This window comes from Peromyscus leucopus, chromosome 1 (assembly GCF_004664715.2).
Source record: "Peromyscus leucopus breed LL Stock chromosome 1, UCI_PerLeu_2.1, whole genome shotgun sequence".
NCBI classification, from domain to species: Eukaryota; Metazoa; Chordata; class Mammalia; order Rodentia; family Cricetidae; genus Peromyscus; species Peromyscus leucopus.
Window position 1 is genome coordinate 50,627,819 of NC_051063.1, and position 23,186 is coordinate 50,651,004.

General features: G+C 45.1%; 1 protein-coding gene and 1 non-coding gene across 2 annotated transcripts in view; both read left to right on the plus strand.

Annotated features, from left to right (window-relative positions):
- The window catches only part of Abcc2 (ATP binding cassette subfamily C member 2), a 61,455-nt gene extending 40,255 nt beyond the window's left edge, over positions 1 to 21,200 (plus strand). The window contains exons 20-32 of the mRNA XM_028888828.2: positions 155 to 281; positions 541 to 676; positions 2,045 to 2,264; positions 2,409 to 2,563; positions 5,054 to 5,209; positions 8,067 to 8,266; positions 10,349 to 10,475; positions 12,147 to 12,248; positions 12,801 to 12,944; positions 14,353 to 14,511; positions 16,705 to 16,871; positions 19,388 to 19,582; positions 20,301 to 21,200. Coding sequence (XP_028744661.1) covers positions 155 to 281; positions 541 to 676; positions 2,045 to 2,264; positions 2,409 to 2,563; positions 5,054 to 5,209; positions 8,067 to 8,266; positions 10,349 to 10,475; positions 12,147 to 12,248; positions 12,801 to 12,944; positions 14,353 to 14,511; positions 16,705 to 16,871; positions 19,388 to 19,582; positions 20,301 to 20,430 — 2,018 coding nt within the window. The 3' untranslated portion in view covers positions 20,431 to 21,200. The remainder of the gene's footprint in view (positions 1 to 154; positions 282 to 540; positions 677 to 2,044; positions 2,265 to 2,408; positions 2,564 to 5,053; positions 5,210 to 8,066; positions 8,267 to 10,348; positions 10,476 to 12,146; positions 12,249 to 12,800; positions 12,945 to 14,352; positions 14,512 to 16,704; positions 16,872 to 19,387; positions 19,583 to 20,300) is intronic.
- Positions 13,403 to 13,508, plus strand: LOC114706459. The gene has a single exon (XR_003736529.1). It is a non-coding gene; the product is annotated as a U6 spliceosomal RNA (small nuclear RNA).
- Positions 21,201 to 23,186: the final 1,986 nt, after the last annotated feature.

Consider the following 23,186-nt stretch of genomic DNA (forward strand, 5'->3'; position numbering starts at 1 on the left):
ATGTACTAATAACTGGTATTTATGGGGTTAAATATTCTAACCTGTGAATACATCTGAGCTCCCTTGATCAACAACATACAGGAGGGCTTTTCTCTCCTTCTTCATAGTGTTAGGAGTCCTGTGTTATTCCCTAACGTCTAACATGTCTCCTTAGTCAATGATGACAGCGAGGAAGATGATGATGAGTGTGGGCTGATGCCAACTATGGAGGAAGTCCCTGAGGATGCAGCTTCCTTGACCATGAAAAGAGAAAACAGCCTTCGTCGAACACTGAGCCGCAGGTAGCCCGTGTATTCTGTTGGCAACTCTTACGGCTTCTTTAGTCCTATTTGATCTTTCTTTGTCTGTGTGGACCTTTCCTGAGAGAATCTATCTCATGAACACTCTCAGCTCTTTGTGGTTGGGGTGGGTGGGGGAAGGGCTATGACTGTGGCAGGTCACGTGAGTGCACTTTGATGCCGGCAGAGTGATTGTGACACCTGCTGTAAGTCCTTTGGGAAGTGTCTACATGCTCAGGGTGTTTTGCCTTCTCTGCCTCAGCTCCAGGTCCAGTGGCAGGCACAGGAAGTCCCTCAAAAACTCCTTGAAAATTAAGAATGTGAATGCCTTGAAGGAGAAGGAAGAACTAGTAAAAGGACAAAAACTAATTAAGAAGGAATTTATGGAAACCGGGAAGGTAAACACCACACAGAAAGCTCTGCTTGAAGCAAAAGAGGGCTTGGAATTAAAGCACACATCTACTGGGGCAGCGTGTTCCGTTCCTTTGCAAATCTCCAAATTCATTATTTAAATGAGAACAGAACAAAGGCTTTCTAGATATCATGTCTCAGGGTGGGAGAGATGCCTTAGCGGTCAAGAGCACTGGCTGTTCTTCCAAAGGTCCTGAGTTCAGTTCCAAGCACCCAGGTGGCAGCTCACAATCTGATGCCCTCTTCTGGTGTGCCAGCAGACATCCAGAGAAAGCACCTGGATACATAAAGAATAAATCTTTAGAAGGAAGGGAGGGAGGGAGGAAGAAATAAAGAAAGAGAGAGAGAAGGAAAGCCATCTCTGTGAAGGATGAATGTCTGATTCTACTCCGACGTGTGGAGAACAATGAAACTGCTTTGAAGGGCAGTTGTAGGCACTAGGAGGCACTAATATATCAAACCCAAGCACACAACTCAAATTAATGAAACTTAAAACTACAAATCCCAAGGTCAATAAATTCTGGCCTTTCTCATCTGTTTTATGTATTTTGTTTATCACATTTAAATGCTTATTAATAACCTGGTGACTGTTTACCTTGTGTCATACTTAGCATTGACATATTCTGGCCAAGTGCAGAAAGGGTGATCATAGACTATTAAATTTTGCCACCCACTTTTCCAGAAGATACCACTTCTTGACTGAGTTAGCCAAAACACCATAACCAAAAGCAACTTGTGGGGGAAAGAGTTCATTTTATCTTGCACTCCCAGATAATAGTCAGTCACTGAGGGAAGTCAAGGCAGGAACTCAAGCAGGCCATAAATCTGGAGGCAGGAACTCAAGCAGAAGCCATGGAGGAAGTTTGCTGACTGACTTGTGCTTCATGGCTTGCTCAGTCTGCTTTCTTATAGCACTCAGCACTATCAGCCCAGTGGTAGCCCCACCCACAATGACCTGAGCCCTCCTACATCAATGGTCAACCAAAAAAAATACACAACAAGCCCCTCCACAGGCCAGTCTAGTAGCGGCATTTTCTCAATTGAGGTTCCCCTTTCCAGAATGATTCTAGCTTTGTGTCAAGTTAAAAAAAGGGGGGCGGGGGCTGGAGAGATGGCTCAGAGGTTAAGAGCACTGACTGCTCTTCCAGAGGTCCTGAGTTCAATTCCCAACAACGGCATGGTGGCTCACAACCATCTGTAATGAGATCTGGCGCCCTCTTCTGTGTACATAACAAATAAATAAATCTTTAAAAAAAAAAAAAAAAACAACTAGCCAGCAGAGTCCTCCTTATGGTTAGTTTTCTATAATTTCTTACCCAAAGACCTGAGGAGTATTGTTGATGTGGTCTTTGCAGGTAAAGTTCTCAGTCTACTTGAAATATCTACAATCAGTAGGATGGTGTTCAATAGCCTTCGTCATCTTTTCCTATGGATTAAATTCTGTTGCTTTTATTGGATCTAATCTCTGGCTGAGTGCTTGGACCAGTGACTCCCAAAACTTCAATGGCACCAACTACCCAGCTTCTCAGAGAGACATGAGAATTGGAGTCTTTGGAGCTCTGGGATTGGCACAAGGTATGTCTGTCTGATGGCTAGGATGGACATCTTTGTGGCCCTTGTACATTTCCTACAACTGAGAAGAGAATTTGCTGTTGTTTCCTAGGCACGTATCTTCAAGAGTCTGTAACATGGTACTGACAATACTGGTTCTATTTCTAGGTATCTTTGTGCTTTTTGCAACTCTCTGGAGTGTGTATGCTTGCAACCATTCATCAAAAACTTTGCACAAGCAACTGTTAACCAACATCCTTCGAGCACCCATGAGTTTTTTTGACACGACTCCCACAGGCCGGATTGTGAACAGATTTGCTGGTGTAAGTATCTCAACACACCGGGTGCTTAGATACTGAGGGTCTTTCTGATTTTGATAAGAGAGAGTCCTCACCCAACCCAACTCTGAAGTTTGGGCTCTTTGTCTACTTAGCATGCAAATATTTCTGGGGTACCTCCTGTGAGGTCTCAAGAATCCTAGAGGTGAACATCTCTGACCTTTCAGGAGCTCACCATCTAGTGTGTTGTTGTTGTTTGAGACAGGGTTTCTCTGTGTAGTCCTGGCTGTCCTGGATCTCGCTCTGTAGACCAAGCTGGCCTCAAACTCACAGAGATCCTCCTGTCTCTGCCTCCCGAGTGCTGGGATTAAAGGTGTGCGCCCTCACTGCCTGGCAGCTCACCATCTAGTGAAGGAGAAAATCAAAGAAAAGGAGGATCATGATATGGTTAAAAAGAGCAATAGCATGTACGGAAATGTTCTGGGGGTACAAAGGAATGACAGAAACAGAGGACTAATTCAACCTGGATGGCCAGAATGGGAAATGTCAGAAAAGGTGAGACTTGAGTTAAATCACTGAAGTAAGAGAAATGGGATGGTAGTGGGGGAGGGGTGGGCAGTAGAAGCAGGATGAGGAAGATTATTCTACCAAAAAGCATAAGTAAAAACATATTCACTGCCCTTAACAGTTAATAAAAGGAACTGCAGGAAAAATCTTTCCTTAACCTGTCTCCATTCCTACAACTTCTGCCTGTGATGCTTTGAGAAGCACTGAGATAGGTCTGAATTTTGGACTGGGACATCTGTATGGTAAAAGGTCTTCAAACATTGTTTCCATCTGCGTAGGCTCTGGGACCACGTGCATTTGGTCATTCATTTCCTACCATCAGTTGAGTACTTTCAGTGAGCCTAGTACCATTAGATGGGAAGATGGTTCCTTCCATGGGCTAGACCTCATTCACTGGTTCTTTTAAATGCATCAGAAATGGAAGTTCCGGGAATAGAGGCAGAAGCCAGGCAATTCTGAGTGATTCTGAGTTCTGTCAGCACGGCCTTCAGCTCTCTGCGTATGGAGGAAAAACCGCATTTTATAAGCTATACAAATAGCTCTGGGTTATTGTTTGATCTTGCATCAGATATATACAGGGTGCATCATTGCCTACAGTGAGGATCTGGGGACAGCACAATTGCTTTGAAAGTAGACAGGTAGCTGTTCCCATTTCTCCTCTTCCTAAAGGGTAGAAATAAGAACCTGTCATTGAAGACCACTTACACAGGCTGTCTGCTAGTTAGTTGAAAGTACAGAATGCATACTTTTGGATTCAGATATTTCTCAGAAGAATTTTATAACCGTGGTAGTCTTTCTAATGTCATTATATGTATGGTCCATCTTCTGGGAAAGGACACAGAAGTCTTCTTGGGAGTTAGTTGGGCTACAATCAGACTTGCTGACTGCTTCTACATGGAAGATAAAACTCATAATCATATTGTAAATTTTGTTGGAGAGGTGGCTCATGCCTGAGGAAGTTTGGTGTGGGGTCTTCTAGAAATGTGACTGAGTCCTTAAGTCAAGAGAGAGTAGATGAGGGGGAAAAAAGGTGTGCTAGGTAGGGATCAAAAGTGATCTTCACAGAACTGACAGCTAGTGAGCATTTGGTTTTCCTGCCAGCCCTGGGTGTAGTTCACATCTGCATGTTGATGTAACTTGGGAGAGGTAGATTAGACTCAGAAATCATGCTCAATTCAGAACTCTGCTGGGAGGCATCCTTGGCCAGATTTGGGGAATTTCTGAAATAATTTGGACTTGTCTTAGTGCTCACATATTACTAACATATAGAATTAACATAATCCTCCAGGAAGGTTGGGTGGGCAAGGGCAACCCGAGATATGAGGTAGGCTTTCTGAGTGTGTTCCAAACCATCCACCCATCTGTTAATTTTCCCAGTTTATTTCATATGACATAAGACAGTGTGGCAGTTAAACTCATCTTTCACCTTGAGTTCCTTGGTTGGGACAATGACAAGACAGGAGACACATCCAGTCCCTTTTTCCTCTCCCCTTGAAACAACTTCCCAGTACATGATGGTTCCTTAAGTAACAGTGGAGGCAAAGCTTGGGGCCAGAGTTGAAGTAACTGTATTCAAGGCCTGTTAATGTGCTGGACTCTCTCCTGGGCACTTACTAGAACCACAGCTGTAACCAGTTGGTTTGGTTGTGGGGGTTTCTCTGAATAGCTCTAGTAGTTTACAATGCATGGTTTAATGAAGATGAAGGAGAAGAGTGAAAATCCACCAAAGCTACCGAAAGAGCTGGAGATTATTGCCACATGTATTTGGAAGAACTGGAAAGATAAGGAATTCACAGAAGTGTGATTAATTATTGGGCTGATCAGTATAATCTGTGGATGGCTAGAGGAGGTTAAATGAAAAAGGCCTGAATAACAACAACACCAAAGTCACACATTCCAGGCTGGAAGCAGGAAGAGGAGCCATGTCTTAGGAATCCATCGGCTCACCTTCTCTCCTTCTGTCACCAGGACATTTCTACTGTGGATGACTTACTCCCCCAGACTCTGCGGAGCTGGGTTATGTGCTTTTTTGGCATAATTAGCACTCTGGTGATGATCTGCATGCCCACTCCAATCTTTGCTGTTATCATCATTCCTCTTGGCATTATTTATGTGTCTGTTCAGGTAAGTCTGGATATGGTTAGGTCTCCCTTTTTTGATCTCCGAGACTCTTCTTTCGGGTTTACTCTTGGTCGCTCTTCTCCGACATCCTTGCTATGCCCAGGAAAGCACAGGGACTATCCAAAGTTCAATTGTCAGTATCAGTTGGTGTGTGGGTCACAGCATATGTCACCCTATACTGCACTCCAGAGAGCGTGAGTAGAAGACGTGTTTGGATTCAAGACCACTTTGAGGGGTAGGAATATAGCTCAGTGGCAGAGCACTTGCCTAGCACTGAGAAGGAGGAGGGAAGGAGAAAGTGAGGGAGGGGGGACGGGTTCAGGAGAGGGGAGAGGGAGGGAGGGGAGAGAGGGAGAGATGAAAAGGAAGAGGGAGGGAGAGGGAGAGGGAGAGAGAGAGATTACTCTGTAAATTTTCACAGTTCCATAAGGTCCCCTGTCTTAGGGTTGTATTGCTATGATAAACCATGACCAAAACAACTTGGAGAGGAAAGAGTTTATTTCAGCTTACAATTCTCAGGTCACATCCATCACACTGAGGGAAGTCAGGACAGGAAATAAAACAAATGGGGCAGGAACCTGGAGGAGGGGACTGAAGCAGCCCTCCTGGCCTGCTCCCCGGGCCTGCTCCCCGGGGCCTGCTCCCCGAGGCCTGCTCCTCCAGGCTTGCTCCCTGGGGCTTGCTCCCCGGGGCCTGCTCCCCGAGGCTTGCTCCCCGAGGCTTGCTCCTCGAGGCTTGCTCAGCTGCTTTCTTAGACTGTCCAGGACCACCTGCCTAGGAGTGGTGCCAGCCACAGTAGGTAGGGCCCTTCTACATCAATCATAAATCAGGAAAATGCCCTGCTGACTTGCCCACAGGATAATTTTATGGAGACATTTTCACAATTAAGATCCCCTCTTCCCAGATATGTTCGGGTTTGTGTCAAGTTGACAAAAAACATCCAGCACCCCACAAGAAGACACAACCCCACACAACAAACCAAACAACCCCCACACCCACACAGGGTTAGGTCATTTCCAGAGGATGTGTGGGGCTGCTGCTGCTTTTGTCTTTGAAAGGGATAACTCCCTGGGGATGCCCCTATGCAGGGGTTGGATCTCTTCACTTTAGGGCATTTCTAGTTTCATTGACAAGTCTGTGAGTGTTTTAAGTTCAAACTCAACAGTTTTCCAGAAGATTGGAATAAGTAGAAGGCTCCTCATGCCCACAATAAAAATTGATGAGAAAAGGAAGCTATAAAGAGAATGCTTTCCTACAAGTTGCCTTTATTCTTTAAAATAAAATCATTTTATTTGGTGTGTGTGTGTGTGTGTGTGTGTGTGTGTGTGTGTGTGTGTATGTGTAAGGGTGATAAATGGTGCTGGTGGTGGCACTAGTTACTGGTGGAAAAGTCACGAGCCGTGGCCACGACTACCAGGTTACAGAGAGCTTTATTGGGAGGAAGGCGGGGGAGAGGAGAGAGGCGAGCCAGGCCTGGAGAGAGAGAAAGATGGTGGGGTGAGGGGAGAGGGGAGCAGAGCAGAGAGAGCAGAGGGAGTGTGGGGGCTGCATCTGGCTTTTAAGGCTTAGATTGTGTGACCACACCGCGCACACGTAGTCAGCAGCGTGATGACGTAAGATGCAAGACCCGAGCTGCGCATGTGCAGTCCTGTAGCTGGAGTGAGGGCAGAATTCTAAGAGTGTGTCCAAGTGCACAGGCACATGTGTGGAAGTCAGATGGCAGCCCGAAGGAGTCAGTTTTCTTCTTCTTTTTATGTGAGTTCTGGGGATCAGACTCAGGCTGTCAAGTTTGCCTGAGAAGAGCCTTTACCTGCTGAGCCTCTCACAGCCCCCAGTTGCCTTTGTGATAGCCCTAGAGAAACTCTGCAGTATGCTTGTATGGCCTTGTACCTGTGGTAAGAGAGAACCTCTTGTGCCTGGGTAGAGTTCTGCAGGTACACTTCCATGTCGACAGCAGCCTTTTAACTCTTCATAATAAATCAACAAGTAAGGCGGGGTTATGTGAAGAAACTCGGAGACATAGTATTTTGCACTGATTCTCAAATGCTCTGCTTTTCCTTACACTTCAGCAAGTTCTTGCAGCTTCCATTAGCACCATGAACCTGTTCACCATGCCTGTCATCCTGATTTACCTACATTCTCTTACAACCAGTCCGGTTCTTACACCCTCAACATTCTGCATACCTTCGGGACTATCTTTACCAGCACACCATGGAGGCACAGTTTTGGTCACTCCAGAGGTCAATCTCGATTTTAATTCAAACTTCAGCACTCTCTACTATTTTTAAGAGTTCTATTTATCTTATTTTATGTGGATGCATGTTTTTCCTGAATTGTATGCATGTGCACCAGCTGCATGTCTGGTGCCCACAGAACTGGAGTTACAGATGGTTGTGAAACACCATGTGGGTGCTAGGAACCGAACCCAGGACCTCTGCAAAAAGCGACAAGTTTTCTTAACTACTGAGCCATCTCTTCCCTACATTATATACTCATTGGGTCCCAGCATCTTTTACAAAATCATCTTGGTGACCATTTCTCTAGCCAGTACAGAAACTTCCATTTGGGTAACATATGATGGTCTAAGGAGAGAGATGGGCCTGACTGCCAAGCTCCTCCTGAGGGTTAGAAACTCAAATCGTCTTTCTCCGTTCCCCACCACTATAGTCTTCTTACTGTTCTCTTCCTTGCACCTCATCATTCTTCTAGCCAGACACAGTGCTCCGGGCCTCTTTCCTGTTTGGATGTGAGCCATAGACATCAAGTAGCAAATGTTGGGTCATGGACAGAAAAAAAAAAAAGAAGTACGGTGTATGCTTGATGGCTGTGTGACCAGCTGACTCTTGGTTTTTGTGTTCAGATGTTTTATGTGGCTACTTCCCGCCAGCTGAGACGGCTGGATTCTGTCACCAGATCCCCAATCTATTCTCACTTCAGTGAGACAGTTTCAGGCTTGCCTGTTATCCGTGCCTTTGAGCACCAGCAGCGATTTCTAACATGCAGTGAGGGGCGGATTGATACCAACCAGAAATGTGTCTTTTCCTGGATTACCGCCAACAGGTGAGGCCTCCCTTAAGTATTTACTCAAAGTTATGTTTCAGGGTTCTGCGTGTTTGACATTTGGCATGGGAGGGCAGGCATAGCCAGTGGTATAAAAGTCATTCTGACCACACACACACACACACCTGTCATGCTGTGTAAGTAGAAAGAAGAGAGTATGGGCTTTGGAGTTGGAGACAGGTTCACCATCCCAAGTTTCCATTGACCAAACTTGGCCTCTGTAAGAAAAATATCAATGTTTTTCTTTTTCAATGGTTAGAATACAATGTGTCTTACAGTTATGGTGAAAGTTATGTGACATTTGTGAATATTTGGAAACTCAAGTAGCATACACATGCTAGGTAAATTGAACAATATCTGTTTGGTTTCATGAGACTTGAGATGAGATTCTCCATAGGCATGGTATTCTTTTTAGGGTGACAGAAGAAGCAGAGGTAGGAGTAAGGAGAGTTAGGAATTTTTAAGTAAAAACATAGATGACAAGAAATGAAAAGGTCACCTGAGTAATGTAGGTGGAACTTTCCCATACTGGGAGCCACTTCCAAATTACCACACAGAGGCTTATATTAATAGTAAATGCTTGGCTGATAGCTCAGTCTTATTACTAGCTAACTCTTACACTTAAATTAACCCATATTTCTATTTATGCTTTGCCATGTGGCTCGTGGCTTGTTGCCTCATTTTTTACACATCCTGCTTGCTCAGCAGCTGACTAGCATCTTTCAAGATTCCCCTGACTCCACCCCTCTCCTCCCCATCATTCTCAGTTTGGCTCTCCCGTCTAACTTTATCATGTTCATATTGGCCAGTCAGCTTATTTGTTAAACCAACCACAGTGGCATATCTTCACATAGTGTAAAGGAATATTCCACAGCAGAGTAGACTAGGAATCAGTAGACCATGGCAAGCAGTTAGGTATGTCATTAAAAGAGAAAGATTTTGGGGAGCGGAAATTCTTCAGTGGCTTTCAGAATACCTTGAGATGTTAAGGGCAGGCTAGTGGTGATCAGTAATTTGGAACACTGGTTTAAATTCTTAGAGACTTTCCAAGAAGGAAAGGCTTATGAGTAAAACCATTGGGTTCTTACTGTAATATCTGCTAGAATTATTGATACAAATTTAATTAAATATATTTTATTTGAGAAAGTTAACTTTTTTCTAAAGATTTATTTATTTATTATGTACAGTGTTCTGCCTGTATGTATGCCTGCACACCAGAAGAGGGCACCTGATCTCATTATGGATGGTTGTGAGCCATGTGGGTGCTGGGAATTGAACTCACAATTCAATTCTGGAAGAGCAGCCAGTGCTCTTAACTGCTGAGTCATCTCTCCAGCCTGAGAAAATTATGATGTTAAACTATATATTCCTTGTTCCCCCACACAGCCCAGTTCATCTCCCTGTAACCGATTCACACCTACCTGGTTTCTACTCCCAATTTTTCTCCACTGCAAAGCAATATTACGACAGTGCAGTGGTGCCAGGGTCTCAGCTCTCCGGGTGGATTCACACGCCAGTGCTTCCTTATGGTTTCAGAAGAAATCACCAGTCATTTAAAATGCAGCTGCTTGCCAGCCTGCTGGCACATGACTTTAACCCCAGCAGAGGCAAGCAGATCTCTTAGAGGCCAACCTGGTCTATACAGCAAGCTCCAGGCCAGCCAAAGACTGCATAGTGAGACCCTGTCTCAAAGAAATGTAAACACAACTCATATGTGGTCCTTATATCAAAATCTCCTCCAAAATGCCTAAGAATGTTTGAGATTAATTTGTATATTATATTTTCAGCACTTACCCTATGTAATTTTTATAACTTGGGACTTTGGGAAATATTGCATTGTAGGATTCCTTTAGTTTAGAAAACTCTTCTAGAACCTTTAAAATGTTACTCATTTCCCTCAAAAAATCAATTTAATGAGTTATTAAGAATTTAAGTATTTCTAAATCAAATTGAGGTAGCTCCTAAGAGCACAGTGTACCAGCTCAAGCCCTCTAAGAATGTTTTACAGGCTCCCAAGTCCCTTGTTCAGATGAGGGAGTAGAAACTAATGACATCTCTCTTTCTGGTCCTGTTGCCCTGCAGATGGCTTGCAGTTCGTCTGGAGCTGGTTGGAAACTTGATTGTCTTCTGTTCAGCCTTGCTTCTGGTTATTTATAAAAATTCCTTAACTGGGGACACTGTGGGCTTCGTTCTGTCCAATGCCCTCAATGTGAGTCTGAAGACTTGACTAAGTCAATTAATCTTTTGTTGTTTTGTTTTGTTTTAAGATGAGGTTTCTCTGTGTAGCCCTGGCTGACTTGGAAATCACTCTGTAGACCTGACTGGCCTTGAACTGAGAGATCTACCTGCCTCTGAGTGCTGGACTAAAAGTTTGAGCCACCACCGCCCAGCAAGTCAATTAATTTTAAACTGAGTCTGAAGTGTACTAAGGAGTCCATGTCCAATCCAAAAGGACTAGGAAGACTGAGTTCAAACCCTGGCTCCACATCTTTGCACACAAATACAATCCTTATCTCATTTAAGTAGGCACCAGTGCCATCTGGCAAAATGGGCATAACTCTTACTGTTCTTATGACTTAAAAAGACAATTTTTATATGTTTCTACTTAATGGTTTCTTATATTTTGCCTTCTTCATTGGTTCTAGTCAACAGATTATATATTTCTTCTCCAGAATGTAGGGGTAGTCAGAAAATCCTTTGGACAACCACCTTCTGAGTTTGCTCTTCTTACCTCACAGAACAAGTAAAACAAATTATAGTAAGGAATGTGACAGAAACATAAAATGAATCTCACTGCAGCACCCCAGCACAACTGGGGGATACATGCTGACGTCATTATTTCCCAGCATCCTAAGCAGTGCGAGCACCACAGTAGCTGTTCAGGACACTTGGTCATCTCACTGTGCAGGTTTTCCGACTACTGTGCCAGAGGTTTGCATGGCCATCGTGTGCTTTACATAGGGCTGTCTTCATTAGAATTGATGAGGTTCATGATAGGGCACCCCAAAAGAGTGTCGTTCTCCAGAGTCACTTGGTTCCTTGTGCTGTTTCCCTTTATCTTCCAGGACAGTCAAGGCAGAGTCAGGACACACTGGAGGGAACTAAAATTCAATAGTCAAACATCGGCAGGTACATGTGGTTCACCTTCCTCTCTCTGACTTCCCCTCACTCTACAAAACTCCTGTGCAGGTGTGCAAACTCCTGGTTCCTTTCCTGAAGGAAGCTCCCACCTAAGTAATCCTTGAACTGTACTGGCCTGCGCCGTGACAGGTCTTTGTTAGTGGTTGGATACATTGGTGTGGTAGCAGGGAGACACGCAGAGTTTGTTTGCATGAAGGAGGGTAAGGGTCCATATGGCTGCCCCACCTTGATGGCTAAGAGTGAGTGAGGGCAGGGAGGGAAGGCAGCCTTTTTGAAAGTCTGTTAATGCCCTGAGTCTCTTCTCAGGGTATCCGCCACTTGTAGAGTCCCACATACAACAATTCACAAATAGCATTAGGTTTGCAGGCGGGAGACCTGAGCTCTGGTTCCACTTCGCCAGAGCCAGCCTCTTCAACCCGAAGCTTTGCCCTGAACTATTCAAAGTCCATGTTGCCCTTCATGTGAGCACCACACAGTTAAGCATCCAATTCTTACCCATTCAGCCAGTGCACTGGTCTTATTTCTTGGCTAAGAAAATAAGATTTAAATAAGAATTATCTTTTTATACTACCAGTCCTGAATCGAAAGTAACCACTCCATTAACCTTGTGCTACAACTAATTAATTGAGCTGGTTTCTGAGCCTGAGGTTTTTGGTTTTTGTTGTTGTTGTTGTTTTTGTGTGTGTGTGTGTGTGTGTGTGTGTGTGTGTGTGTGTTATAATTTTCTTTTCTTCTATAGATCACACAAACCCTGAACTGGCTGGTAAGAATGACGTCAGAAGCAGAGACCAACATTGTGGCTGTTGAGCGAATAAATGAATACATACATGTGGAAAATGAGGTGAGCATTTGTGAAACTCGGGAGGAGGTCCATGAAATCCTTTTGAGAGGACATCTTCGGTTTTAAAAACTATCTTGAGTAGGTTAATCATGTCCCCCCCCCTTTTTTTTTTAAGATTATTTACTATGCATACAATGTTCTATCTGCATGTATACCTGCATGCCAGAAGAGGGCATCAGATCTCATTACAGATGGTTGTGAGCCACCATGTAGTTGCTGGGAATTGAACTCAGGACCTCTGGAAGAGCAACCAGTGCTCTTAACCTCTGAGCCATCTCTCCAGCCCCATCATGTCTAAGTCTCCCTTGCTCTAACTCAAAGGACTTAATTTCCTCAAGCTTCAGACTAGGAGATGGTTTAATAAATGGTGGTGTCATTCTGGAAATCCATGGAGCCGCCTTGTAGGATAGGATTTCTTTATTGAATAAAGTTAGAAAGCCTCTGGAAGAGAAAAGCCCAGCTCACTCAGTAAGAGCCTGCTACCCTGCTGTCAGGGGAGTGTTGGCTGAGTTACTACCACACCCATCACTCCTCATCCTTTTGCCTTGCTAGGCGCCCTGGGTGACAGATAAGAGACCTCCAGCAGACTGGCCCAGCAAAGGTGAGATCCAGTTTAACAACTATCAAGTCCGATATCGGCCTGAGCTGGATCTGGTCTTGAGAGGGATCACTTGCCACATCAAGAGCACCGAGAAGGTGGGTGATAAAGTTCTGGAGACAGTTCTGGTGGTGAGGTACGGAAGGAGGACACAAGGTCTCCATCATCTGGGTGCAGAGAGAGGATTAGGACACTTACTGTAGTCTGGGAACATGTAAGGAATACAGCTGAGGGCTGGATCCTGCCTCCCTGCTAGCCCACCCTGTGAGGAGATCCTGTGTGCGAAGAACTCAGGGAAGAGATGGGGAGCGTCAGGCTTGGGGGGGAACTGTTGAGAATCATAGTGTCCCTGGGAAGGAAATGACCTTGTGTTTCTTCTGGTCTGTGAAGTGGAGCGAGCACCCTGCTGTGGAGGTCCTGTCCTCCGAGGTTTGGGTCTGAGCTAGGAAATCAATCTGCCAGTCAACCAATCTAGGCAAGGAGGTCGAGGACCAGGTTCCTCATCGGTGACAAGCTTTTCCTTCTTTCTACTAAAAAAACAAAACAAAACAACCAAGTTCTCCCTTCAGCAGCACACACACTAAACGTGGAGCAGCACAGAGGAGATTAGCATGGCCCCTGAGCAGGAGGACACAAACATCTGTGATGTATTCCATGGTTTTGAACTACAGGCCGCTGAGGAAGGCTGAGAATGGGAGAAGTGGTCATCCCCAGGGAAGACCACACCAAAGGGTCCTCCAGTACCAAATGGTCAGATCGGAAAATACACACACGAGTGACATTATACAGACAGGGCAGGTTATATTCAGGAATATATGTGTGTCTCTGTGTGTATATATATGTATGTATATATATATTCATATGCATAGGTATATTTATATACATATGCATGTAACAATTAATGAAAAAGGCAGTGGATTTGAGAAAGAGCAGGAAATGGTATATGGGAGGGTTTGGACGGAAGAAAGAAAAGGAGAAATGATGTAATTACATAATATTTCAAAAAAACAAAAGAAGTAATAAAATGTAAATCAGTACATTTTTATTTATGTATGTTATGAGTGTGCATGCCCATGCCCATATGTAAAGAGCAGCGGATAACTTGCTCCATCATGCAGGTCCAGGGATTGAACTCAGGTCATCTGACTTAGCAGCAAATGCCTTTACCTACCGAGTCACCCCAAAGGTCCCTTTCCCTTTACTTTTTAAACTAAAAAAAAATTTTTAAAAAAGGAATAAATGTGTAATTGCCAAGATTCATTGTAATAACAGCTGAGAGGTCTCTTCCATTTCTACCAGTCATGTTTTCAGCCCACAGCCACTGAGGAGGGAGTGGGAGAGCCCTGTTTTCTGAAATCTGGGAAGGTTTTTTCTCTCAACCAAACTAAAATGTTTGATATAAGTTTTTTTTTTAATCACCTGTGACTATCACATTGTGACTATATAGGCTAATTTTTTTCCTCCAAGACTGCATGTGAACTAGATGTAAATGAACTCTATTCACAGATCGGTGTGGTGGGCAGGACCGGAGCTGGGAAGTCGTCCCTCACAAACTGCCTCTTCAGAATCTTAGAGTCTGCAGGTGGCCAGGTCATCATTGATGGAGTGGATATTGCTTCTATTGGACTGCATGATCTTCGAGGAAAACTGACCATCATCCCCCAGGTTAGCCCAGAACTTACTCGGGCACACACGGTAGAGAAGCACTGACGTGAATTAACCACACAACCCGGCAGTCCTATTATATTAGTCACTTTGCTTGTCATTGTACCTGACAAGAAGCGACTTACAGGAGGAAGGGTGATTTGGGCTCGGTTTGAGAAGGGGCGTGGTCCGTCGTGGTGGGCAGGATGGCAGCGTGAGTGGACCCTGGTACACTGCGTCGGCACTCACCAGGTGGAGATGAGTGCTGGCGCTCCGCTGTGCGTTCCCTTTCTCCTCAGTTTAAGACCCCACCTCGTGGAATGGTGCGGCTGGTGTTGAAGGTGTCTTCCCGTCTCAGTTTAACCCCGTCTAGAGAATCCCTTGCAAACATGCCCAGGGGTCCGTCTCCTAGATGGTTCTAGACCCTGTCAAGTTGACTACCAAGACCCACCTTCGCACCGGGATTCCAGACTGGTTCCCCAGGACACTGCTTTTAGAAGAGCTCTGGAATTTGTGCGTACCGTGTGGCTGCTGTGATTGGCCAGTAGGTGGCAGCAACGCCACAGCAGTCAAATAGAGCAGATGATTATTTGGCGCTTCCAGAGCCCATCACGGTTTGCTGAGACCTTTGTAATTAGTGGTAGCAATTTTGCTGCTGAAGCTTGAAGCCATTAAGCTTTATATTCCCCATTTGATGTGACTAAAAGATAGAGGAGGGAATTTGCTGCAGCTTTCTGCCAGCAAGCGGAACATTTATTGTATCAGCAAGAAAGACCTCCCTTTGGCTTGCTCTATGTACCCTACCAAAGTAAGGATTGCCTTGGAGGCCTCTCCACTCTCAGGAGGTGTAGAACCATTGCTCCTCTCTGCACTGTGGCCAAGGGTCTGTGAAGGATAGGCTTGTCTGATGTTGACCGATGTGCGTCATCAGATGCCCCCTCCATCCCTCTTCGGTCACATGCCCTCTTCGATAACACTCTCTCTCACTCCATCGAGACAGGGTCTTTCATGGAACCTGGATGTTTTGGAATTTTTAGTTGTTGTCTTTATTTTTATGTTATGTGTTATGACTATTTTGCCTGCGTGTATGTATGTAAGTGTGCTGCTCACAGAGGCCAGAAGAGGGCGCCAGATCCTCTGGACAGTTAAGGGCAGTTGTGAGCCTGCCGTGTGGGCACTGGGAACCGCACACAGGTCCTCTGCAAGGGAGCAAGTGTTTTAACCACAGCCACCTCTCCAGTCTCTGGAGATGAGTGTTTTTGGCTAGGCCAGTGGTCAGTAACTCCAGATATCCTCTAGTCTCTGTTCCTCTCTCCCTCCAGCACATAGGCTCAGGATGCCACACTCAGCTTTTTTTTTTTTTTTTTTTTTTTTTTTTTTTTAAGATTTATTTATTTAATGTATATGAGCACTCTATTGACTTCAGGCCAGAAGAAGAGGGCATTAGATCCCATTATAGATGGTTGTGAGCCACCATGTGGTTGCTGGGATTTGAACTCAGGACTCTGTAAGAGCAGCCAATGCTCTTTTGTTGTTTTTGTTTTTTTCAAGACAGGATTTCTCTGTGTAGTTTTGGTGCCTGTCCTGGATCCTGTTCTGTAGACCAGGCTGGCCTCGAACTCACAGAGATCTGCCTGGCTCTGCCTCTGAGTGCTGGGATTAAAGGTATGTGCCACCACCGCCCAGCCCAGTCAATACTCTTAACTGCTGAGCCATCTCTAGAGCCCACACACTCAACTTTCTATTGGATGCTGGGGATACAAACCCAAGTCCTCATGCTTGAGCATGAGACCTCTCTTCGGCCCCCATGTTTCCTTGGTTCGGTATATTCTCTTCTTTGTCCTCTTCAAAATGTAAGATCTTCTCGGACAACTACACCGTCTCTTCTTCTGTCTTTCTAGTCTATCTCTAAGCCAAGAGTTCTTGTTTCAGGAAGGGATATTCTCCTCATCTCCTAAAGAGATACGGCAGCAAATCTGGAGGTCTACAGGAAGGTCCCGGAAGGGACCAGAGCAGGTGCAAACCAAGGATTCCTGTTACCCCTGTGCTTAGTTCCCTAGATGCAGATAGTCCAGGGCTTCCGGGGTTTCAGAGGAGTTCAGTCATGAACAGGCCTCCTGCCTAGAGTTCATCTCAGAGCACTTCTGGCCACAAAGGATGACTGGGTCCTTTGCTGACGTCAGTGCTGACAGCTCCCCATTCTTTGACTTGTAGGACCCCATCCTGTTCTCTGGGAGTCTGAGGATGAATCTAGACCCTTTCAACAAATACTCAGATGAGGAGATTTGGAAGGCCCTGGAATTGGCTCATCTCAAATCCTTTGTAGAAGGCCTACAACTTGGGTTGTACCATGAAGTGACAGAGGGTGGTGACAATCTGAGGTAATGTCTTGTAACCTACTTCTTCCACAGGCAGTGAGAGGATGTGAGGGAACTGTTCTTCAGTGTTCCTATATTAGCTATGGTCTGGCATTATGGGATTTACACTGTATAGGTCTAATTCCTAATGTGTAAAACTATGACAAAACAGCTGTAAAAGTGCTTAGAAACACTTGAAAGCCTTTGTTATTAAATGTGCCCTTCATGTGGCATTATATCACGTGAGCTTACAAGTGCCAGTATTGTGGAGAATCATCGAACGCAGAGTCTTACAGTTTCAACAGCAATAGCCAGCTCCCTGGTCCAGCCAGAGTCTGGTCTATCTGTTATGAAGCATAGACTGGACATAGGGCCATGAAGATCCCCACAGGCTACGAAAGGCATTCCAGTTTGAGAACCACCAATATAAAGGGTGCGTGGATGAGATGTACTGCTGGAAAAGCCCTTGAGCATTGTGGAAACACCTGGAACTGATACAGTGACTCTGAGTTTATACTTCTTACCTTAAAATACATTTTTAATATCCTGACACCACTTCTGGTCCATTAGTGTGGGTTCTGGCATTCTCCCTCTGAGCATTTGGGGTTTCCCTTTCCATCCTGAATGTCAGCCCTTAGACAAAGCCTGCTGCTTGTGGACAGTTTTAGCTCTGACCCAGGTTCCTCAGGAGTGGAAGGCAGGACACAGACCAATAGCAGGTAAACACGGGAAGGGAAACTCAGTAGCTCAAACAATGGGCTGGATGCTCTGGATGAACCTAGGAGCTGCATATGAACACGGAGCCCCAGACCCTATGCCTACTAATCGGAACCTACATTTTAGCAACGTTCCCACGTGGCTTGTGTGCATGCTGCAACTTGAGAAGCCTGCTGAGAGCCCCAGTTTCTAACTAGACTGAGGAAGTCACCCAGGGAACTTAAGTCCTGCTGTCCAGACTGTCCCTCAGTTTGAACCCAGGACTAAGGTGACTTCACCCACGGGGGCACTTACATGGTTTGGTAGTGAATGTCATCCACCTTGCTTTCCCTTGGCAACAGACACAGGAGCCAGCAAGGCTCAAATTGCTGTTTAGCCTGATGTAAAAGATCATTCAAATATGCAGTCAGTACATACATATTAACACCTACTGTGTGCCAGGCACGGGGACACAGAGGCAAACAACACAGACACAGCCCTGGGCCTCTGAGCACAGGAAACGACGGGGAGTAAATGGCCAGTGAGACATTGTGACAGGATGTGACGGTGACATCCCTTCCCTTGTCTGTGCGGACTGACTTCCCTGGGGTTAGTAGTGCTTTGATTCAGACCTGTGTTGCAGACGGGTTTAGGGAACTGAACTGACGTAGATTAGGAGGGAGCAAACAGCTTCACTACCTGTGGAGACCGACCTTTGGGAGAGGCGCACAAGAGAGCAGGTGAGGCTGGAGCGATCCTGTGACTGTAAAGCAGAGCTGACCTAGGCAGAAGTCCGCTGCCAGCTAAGTTAATAATTCTGTGGTGTGCCTGAGCTTACATTACAAATACTGGAAGTTCGTCTTGGGTGACTTCTCATCTCCTGCAGAAATTTTCTTACAGAGAATTACAGAACATTAGTCTAGCTACCCCCTGTTTAATACAATCCCTAATGACCACAGCAGGGAAGAATAATTAGCAGATTCCCAAATTTTTCCTTCACATCATTTCCCAAAGCTCCTTTATGTAAGTAAGAGGTCCAGCTTTCATTATCGGCTTTTACCAAATTAAAGCTATTTGCATTTTACAAGTATATTTGAATTCCACATACACTGCATCTCACACCAAGACACCAGGCTCATTAGATGGCTTTGTCTCTAATCAAGGCAGAAAGCCTTGAACAAATAATTAGCCTTGAAACTAGAATTACACATTAAAATAATGAATACATTTGCTAAGGCCACAGATAATGCACGGGGGCATCCTTCTGCAAAGCCACCCTGTGTCAGCAACGTCAGGCCGCACACTGCTGTAGTAAACTCGGGGCATTCACGTTGGTTGCAATTGTCGCTGTCTCAATGGCCAAATACAAAGCACTGTTTCTGGGCCAATGTTTTTAAAATTTGCTTCAGCATGAACATTATCTGGAGTGTTTATTAAAAATGTACAACTCTAGGCCCTTCTCCAATCCATGTCAAGGGAGACTCAGAAACAAACTTTTTATCAAGATTCTCTGATAAGTTTTCTAACTGAGGGCCGGGCGTTGGTGGCGCACGCTTTAATCCAGCACTCAGGAGGCAGAGCCAGGCGGATCTCTGTGAGTTCGAGGCCAGCCTGGGCTACCAAGTGAGCTCCAGGAAAGGCACAAAGCTACACAGAGAAACCCTGTCTCGAAAAACCAAAAAAAAAAAAAAAAGTTTTCTAACTGAGGAAGCTCAAAAAACATTGGCTTTAACAGTGACCAGTGGTAGGTTTGGAAAACCTAATCTGGGTCATGAAACTGAGTCCTAGCCACAGGTTTCCCCCAGTTGTCCGGGCTTACGTGTGACTTCTTCTATTGGCTGCAGCATAGGACAGAGGCAGCTCCTATGCCTGGGCAGGGCTGTGCTGCGAAAATCCAAAATCCTGGTCCTGGATGAGGCCACAGCTGCGGTGGATTTAGGGACAGACAACCTTATTCAGACGACCATCCGCAACGAGTTCTCTGACTGCACGGTCATCACCATTGCCCACAGGCTGCACACCATCATGGACAGTGACAAGTGAGTGTGTGTGTGTGTGTGGTGGGGGGGGTGGACATCACCATTGCCCACAGGCTGCACACCATCGTGGACAGTGACAAGTGTGTGTGTGTGTGTGGGGGGGGGTGGACATCACCATTGACCATTGCAGACAGGCTGCACACCATCGTGGATAGTGACAATTTAGTGTGGGGACAAAGCCTAGTCCAGGGCAACAGTTACAGTGTCAGCTGGAAGCCCAGAGGCACTTCACAGCAGGGGGCTTAACAGTGTCGTTCGGAGCCCTGAGGCCTTGCAGTTTTAATACATTCAGCCAAAACCGTACATCAAGCTAATAGGAGCGAACGGGGGTCAGGATAAAATAGTGAACTCTGTTGATGGAGTATGCAAAGAGCACATGTGGCAGATGTGGGCACAGGCCGTCCTAACCACCACAGCCTCAGCCGTTCCTGCTCAGGCACTTGTAATTGTTTGGAGAGGAAGGAGCGCCTTTAACCCAGCACCTTCAACAGCACGCACACACTTTGCAACACACACACACACACACACACACACACACACACACACACACACACACGTTCTGCTCCATGACTCCATGAGCCCCTTCCATCCAGGCTTAGACACGGAGTCATCTAGCCCATGCTCACTGCCGAAGTTGACTGCACTCAGTCCTGGCTGTCCTTACAGATGGTGAGCTTTGAGACACCACCCTCTAAAGCTTGTCTTTCTCCTGTTCCAGGATAATGGTCCTCGACAATGGGAAGATTGTAGAGTACGGCAGTCCGGAAGACCTGCTGTCCAAAACGGGTCTCTTTTATTCTATGGCCAAGGAAGCTGGCATTGAGAATGTGAACAACACAGAGCTCTAGCAGCTGGTTCCACAGCTGGAGAACTATGAGGAGCCTCCTTACTTACTTGTGGATTTTGTAACTATGTCATGGATGCAAAGATACATATTTTGTTGAAGTTGCTCAGGTTGGCCTCAAACTCTTAGGCTCAAGCAATCTCTGGTCTCAGCCTCCCATGTAAAAATATACATTTAAAAGAGTATCATAAATGGATACTTAAATAATATTGTCAGGCACCTTAGAAAATCCTCAGCTGGGCTGGGGAGATGGCTCAGAGTGTTGCCTTGAAAACATGAGGACCAGAGTTTGAGCCCCAGATTCATTTTTTTTTTTCAAGTGGGCATGGTGGCACATGGTTATAATGCTGGTGCTGGAGAGCCAGAGATAGGCAGATCTTGGGGCTCAGTGGCCAGCCAGCATCGCCTGCTTGGAAAATTCCAGGTCAGGAAGAGACCCTGTCTCAAAAAACCCAGGTAGACAGCGCCAAAGGAATAGCACTTGAGGTTGAACTCTGGCCTCAACACACACATTTCCTACATATACAAACATGTGCATACACATCTTAAAAAGAAGAACCCTCATTGCTCTGCCTTGCTTAGAATTTCTTACTACCCCCATTCCCAGAAATAACCGTTATCCTAAATTTTGTAATTTGTTTGCCTGTTGTTTTACCACTTTGTATGTTAAGAAATGTATGCTGTCTATTCCGATGTAAATGGTCTCCTACTGCATGTATCATATGGCTGGCTATACCTCTGTCCAACAATACATTGCAATTTGTCTGCATTGATGCACATGCGAGGCGCCTTCCCTTCCACTGCTCTTCGGCAGGACAGCATGGTGTAGTGACTACATCATACTTGATCTGCTTACGTATTGGGGAGTGGTAGGCTTAGGTCCAGGGTTTCTCCTTTTCTACTATTAACATTAGTGCTGTGAACATCCTGGGATGCTGTGCGTGTTTCTCTAAAGCCTAGTTTGGAAATGGGGCTTGTGCAATGTTTACATGTCCATCCTGAGCAGTTCCAGTTTAAACAGTGAGTACAGCTAAGATTTCATTTTGGGGTCACTGTGTATGTCCCTGGCTTCTGTGGAGGGGCAATATCTCTGTGTTTCTTGGAGGGGCATTCAGATTTATTATATAGTTTTTAAAGTGTTGTATCTCATTATTTCAATATCTGGATTCTTTCTCATCTGTTGTTTTTAATGTTTATTTTTACTTATTGATTTTTCGTTTTTAAAAGATTTATTTATTTTATTGTATCATATGAATGTTTGCCTGCATGCATGTACGTGGACCATGTGCATCAGAAGCTGGAAGAGGGCTCCAGAGCCCCTGGAGTCACAGACAGCTGTGAGCCACCATGTGGGTGCTGGACTCGAACCTAAGTCCTCTGCAAGAACAGCAAATGTTCTTGACCATAGCTATCTCTCCGGCTCCCCTGCTCCCATGTACTATTTTTTTTAAATTTTTGATGTCTTATTTTTTGTATGTCTTCTGAATTTTTGCTGTGAACTTCTTATCTCCCTTAAGATTTGATCCGGGAATATTCTTCCTAAGAAAGATGTTGAAGGCTTCTGCCTGCCACCTGGGATATCCCCCAGATCTCTTGGGACTAAATTCTCCACTGAGAGTCCAAACCAAGCAATTCAGGCAGCTTCAGATCGTAGTCATATATAAGCCCTGGTGTGTGATTGACACGTCTCAAGGAGAGTCCCCGCTTCAAGGATAAGGTGGAGATGGGCATGGGCTTCTGCTGCTGCTGGTGGCATCTGGATTGATTCTATGTGGCCGGCTCAAGAGTAGTTGTTTCAAGACTCAAGTTTATCAGAGGCGTCTGTATGGGTTTATCTTGGCTTTATCTCTTAGCGGGCACCCTGTGTTAGCAACAGAAGTAGACTTAAGCTTTCTTTTTGGAAGTCTGCCTGCCTTTGTCTCAGCCTCCAGATGCCTTTTTGTGTTACCTTGGAGGAGCATTGTATTCTTCCGACTGAGGATGTAATTATGAAGACTTTAATTTATCCAGCACATCACTGTTTAGTCAGGTTCTCAGAGGAAGGGTATAAAGCTAAATTAGCCTCTGTCTCCTGGCTCTGGCAGTTACCAATTGCATCTTTTATCCAAATCATAGCTCTCCCCTACCCTCTAAAAGTAGCTCTGATTAGCTAACACTGTACAGGTTTCCAGCACATGAATGGTGATCAGCAAAGTTGTGGAGCTGTTAACAGCTCGGGTCCGTTATAAATAGTTCATAATTAGCAGCTAGCTTTCAAAGCTAACTTTTGAAATGTTAACAGCTTACTCAAAACGTAGCTCCTGTAGCTGCAAATTAGTATATATGAATCAAAGACTCTATCAACTGTACCCATTGTCTTATGTACCCCAGAAAGAGCATTCCTAGTTAAATTTGATGTGCCTTGCATGAGATACATCCCTTTTTTTTTCAGCAGAGGAATGGCACTTGAGGGTTGGTTAATATAGTGCTGTACCTCTAAAGCTCCGTCAGAGCTAAGTTGTGTCTCTGCTATCACATTTGCTCCTTTGTGCCCCGCGCCCCACCCCCTCCACAACCAGATGTTGCTCCCTTACTCCGGTATCATACAACCATTATCTCCAACTTCTCTCTTCCTCTGCTCAATTTCATTTTCACCACCAGATGATCAGTTTGCACCATTTTTTATCTCATCGCTGGAATTTTAAGAAATAGAACTTTCTTGTTCTGTAATTTTAAAAAAAAATCCTTATTTTCTTCCCAAGCACATTCTAAACAAATACA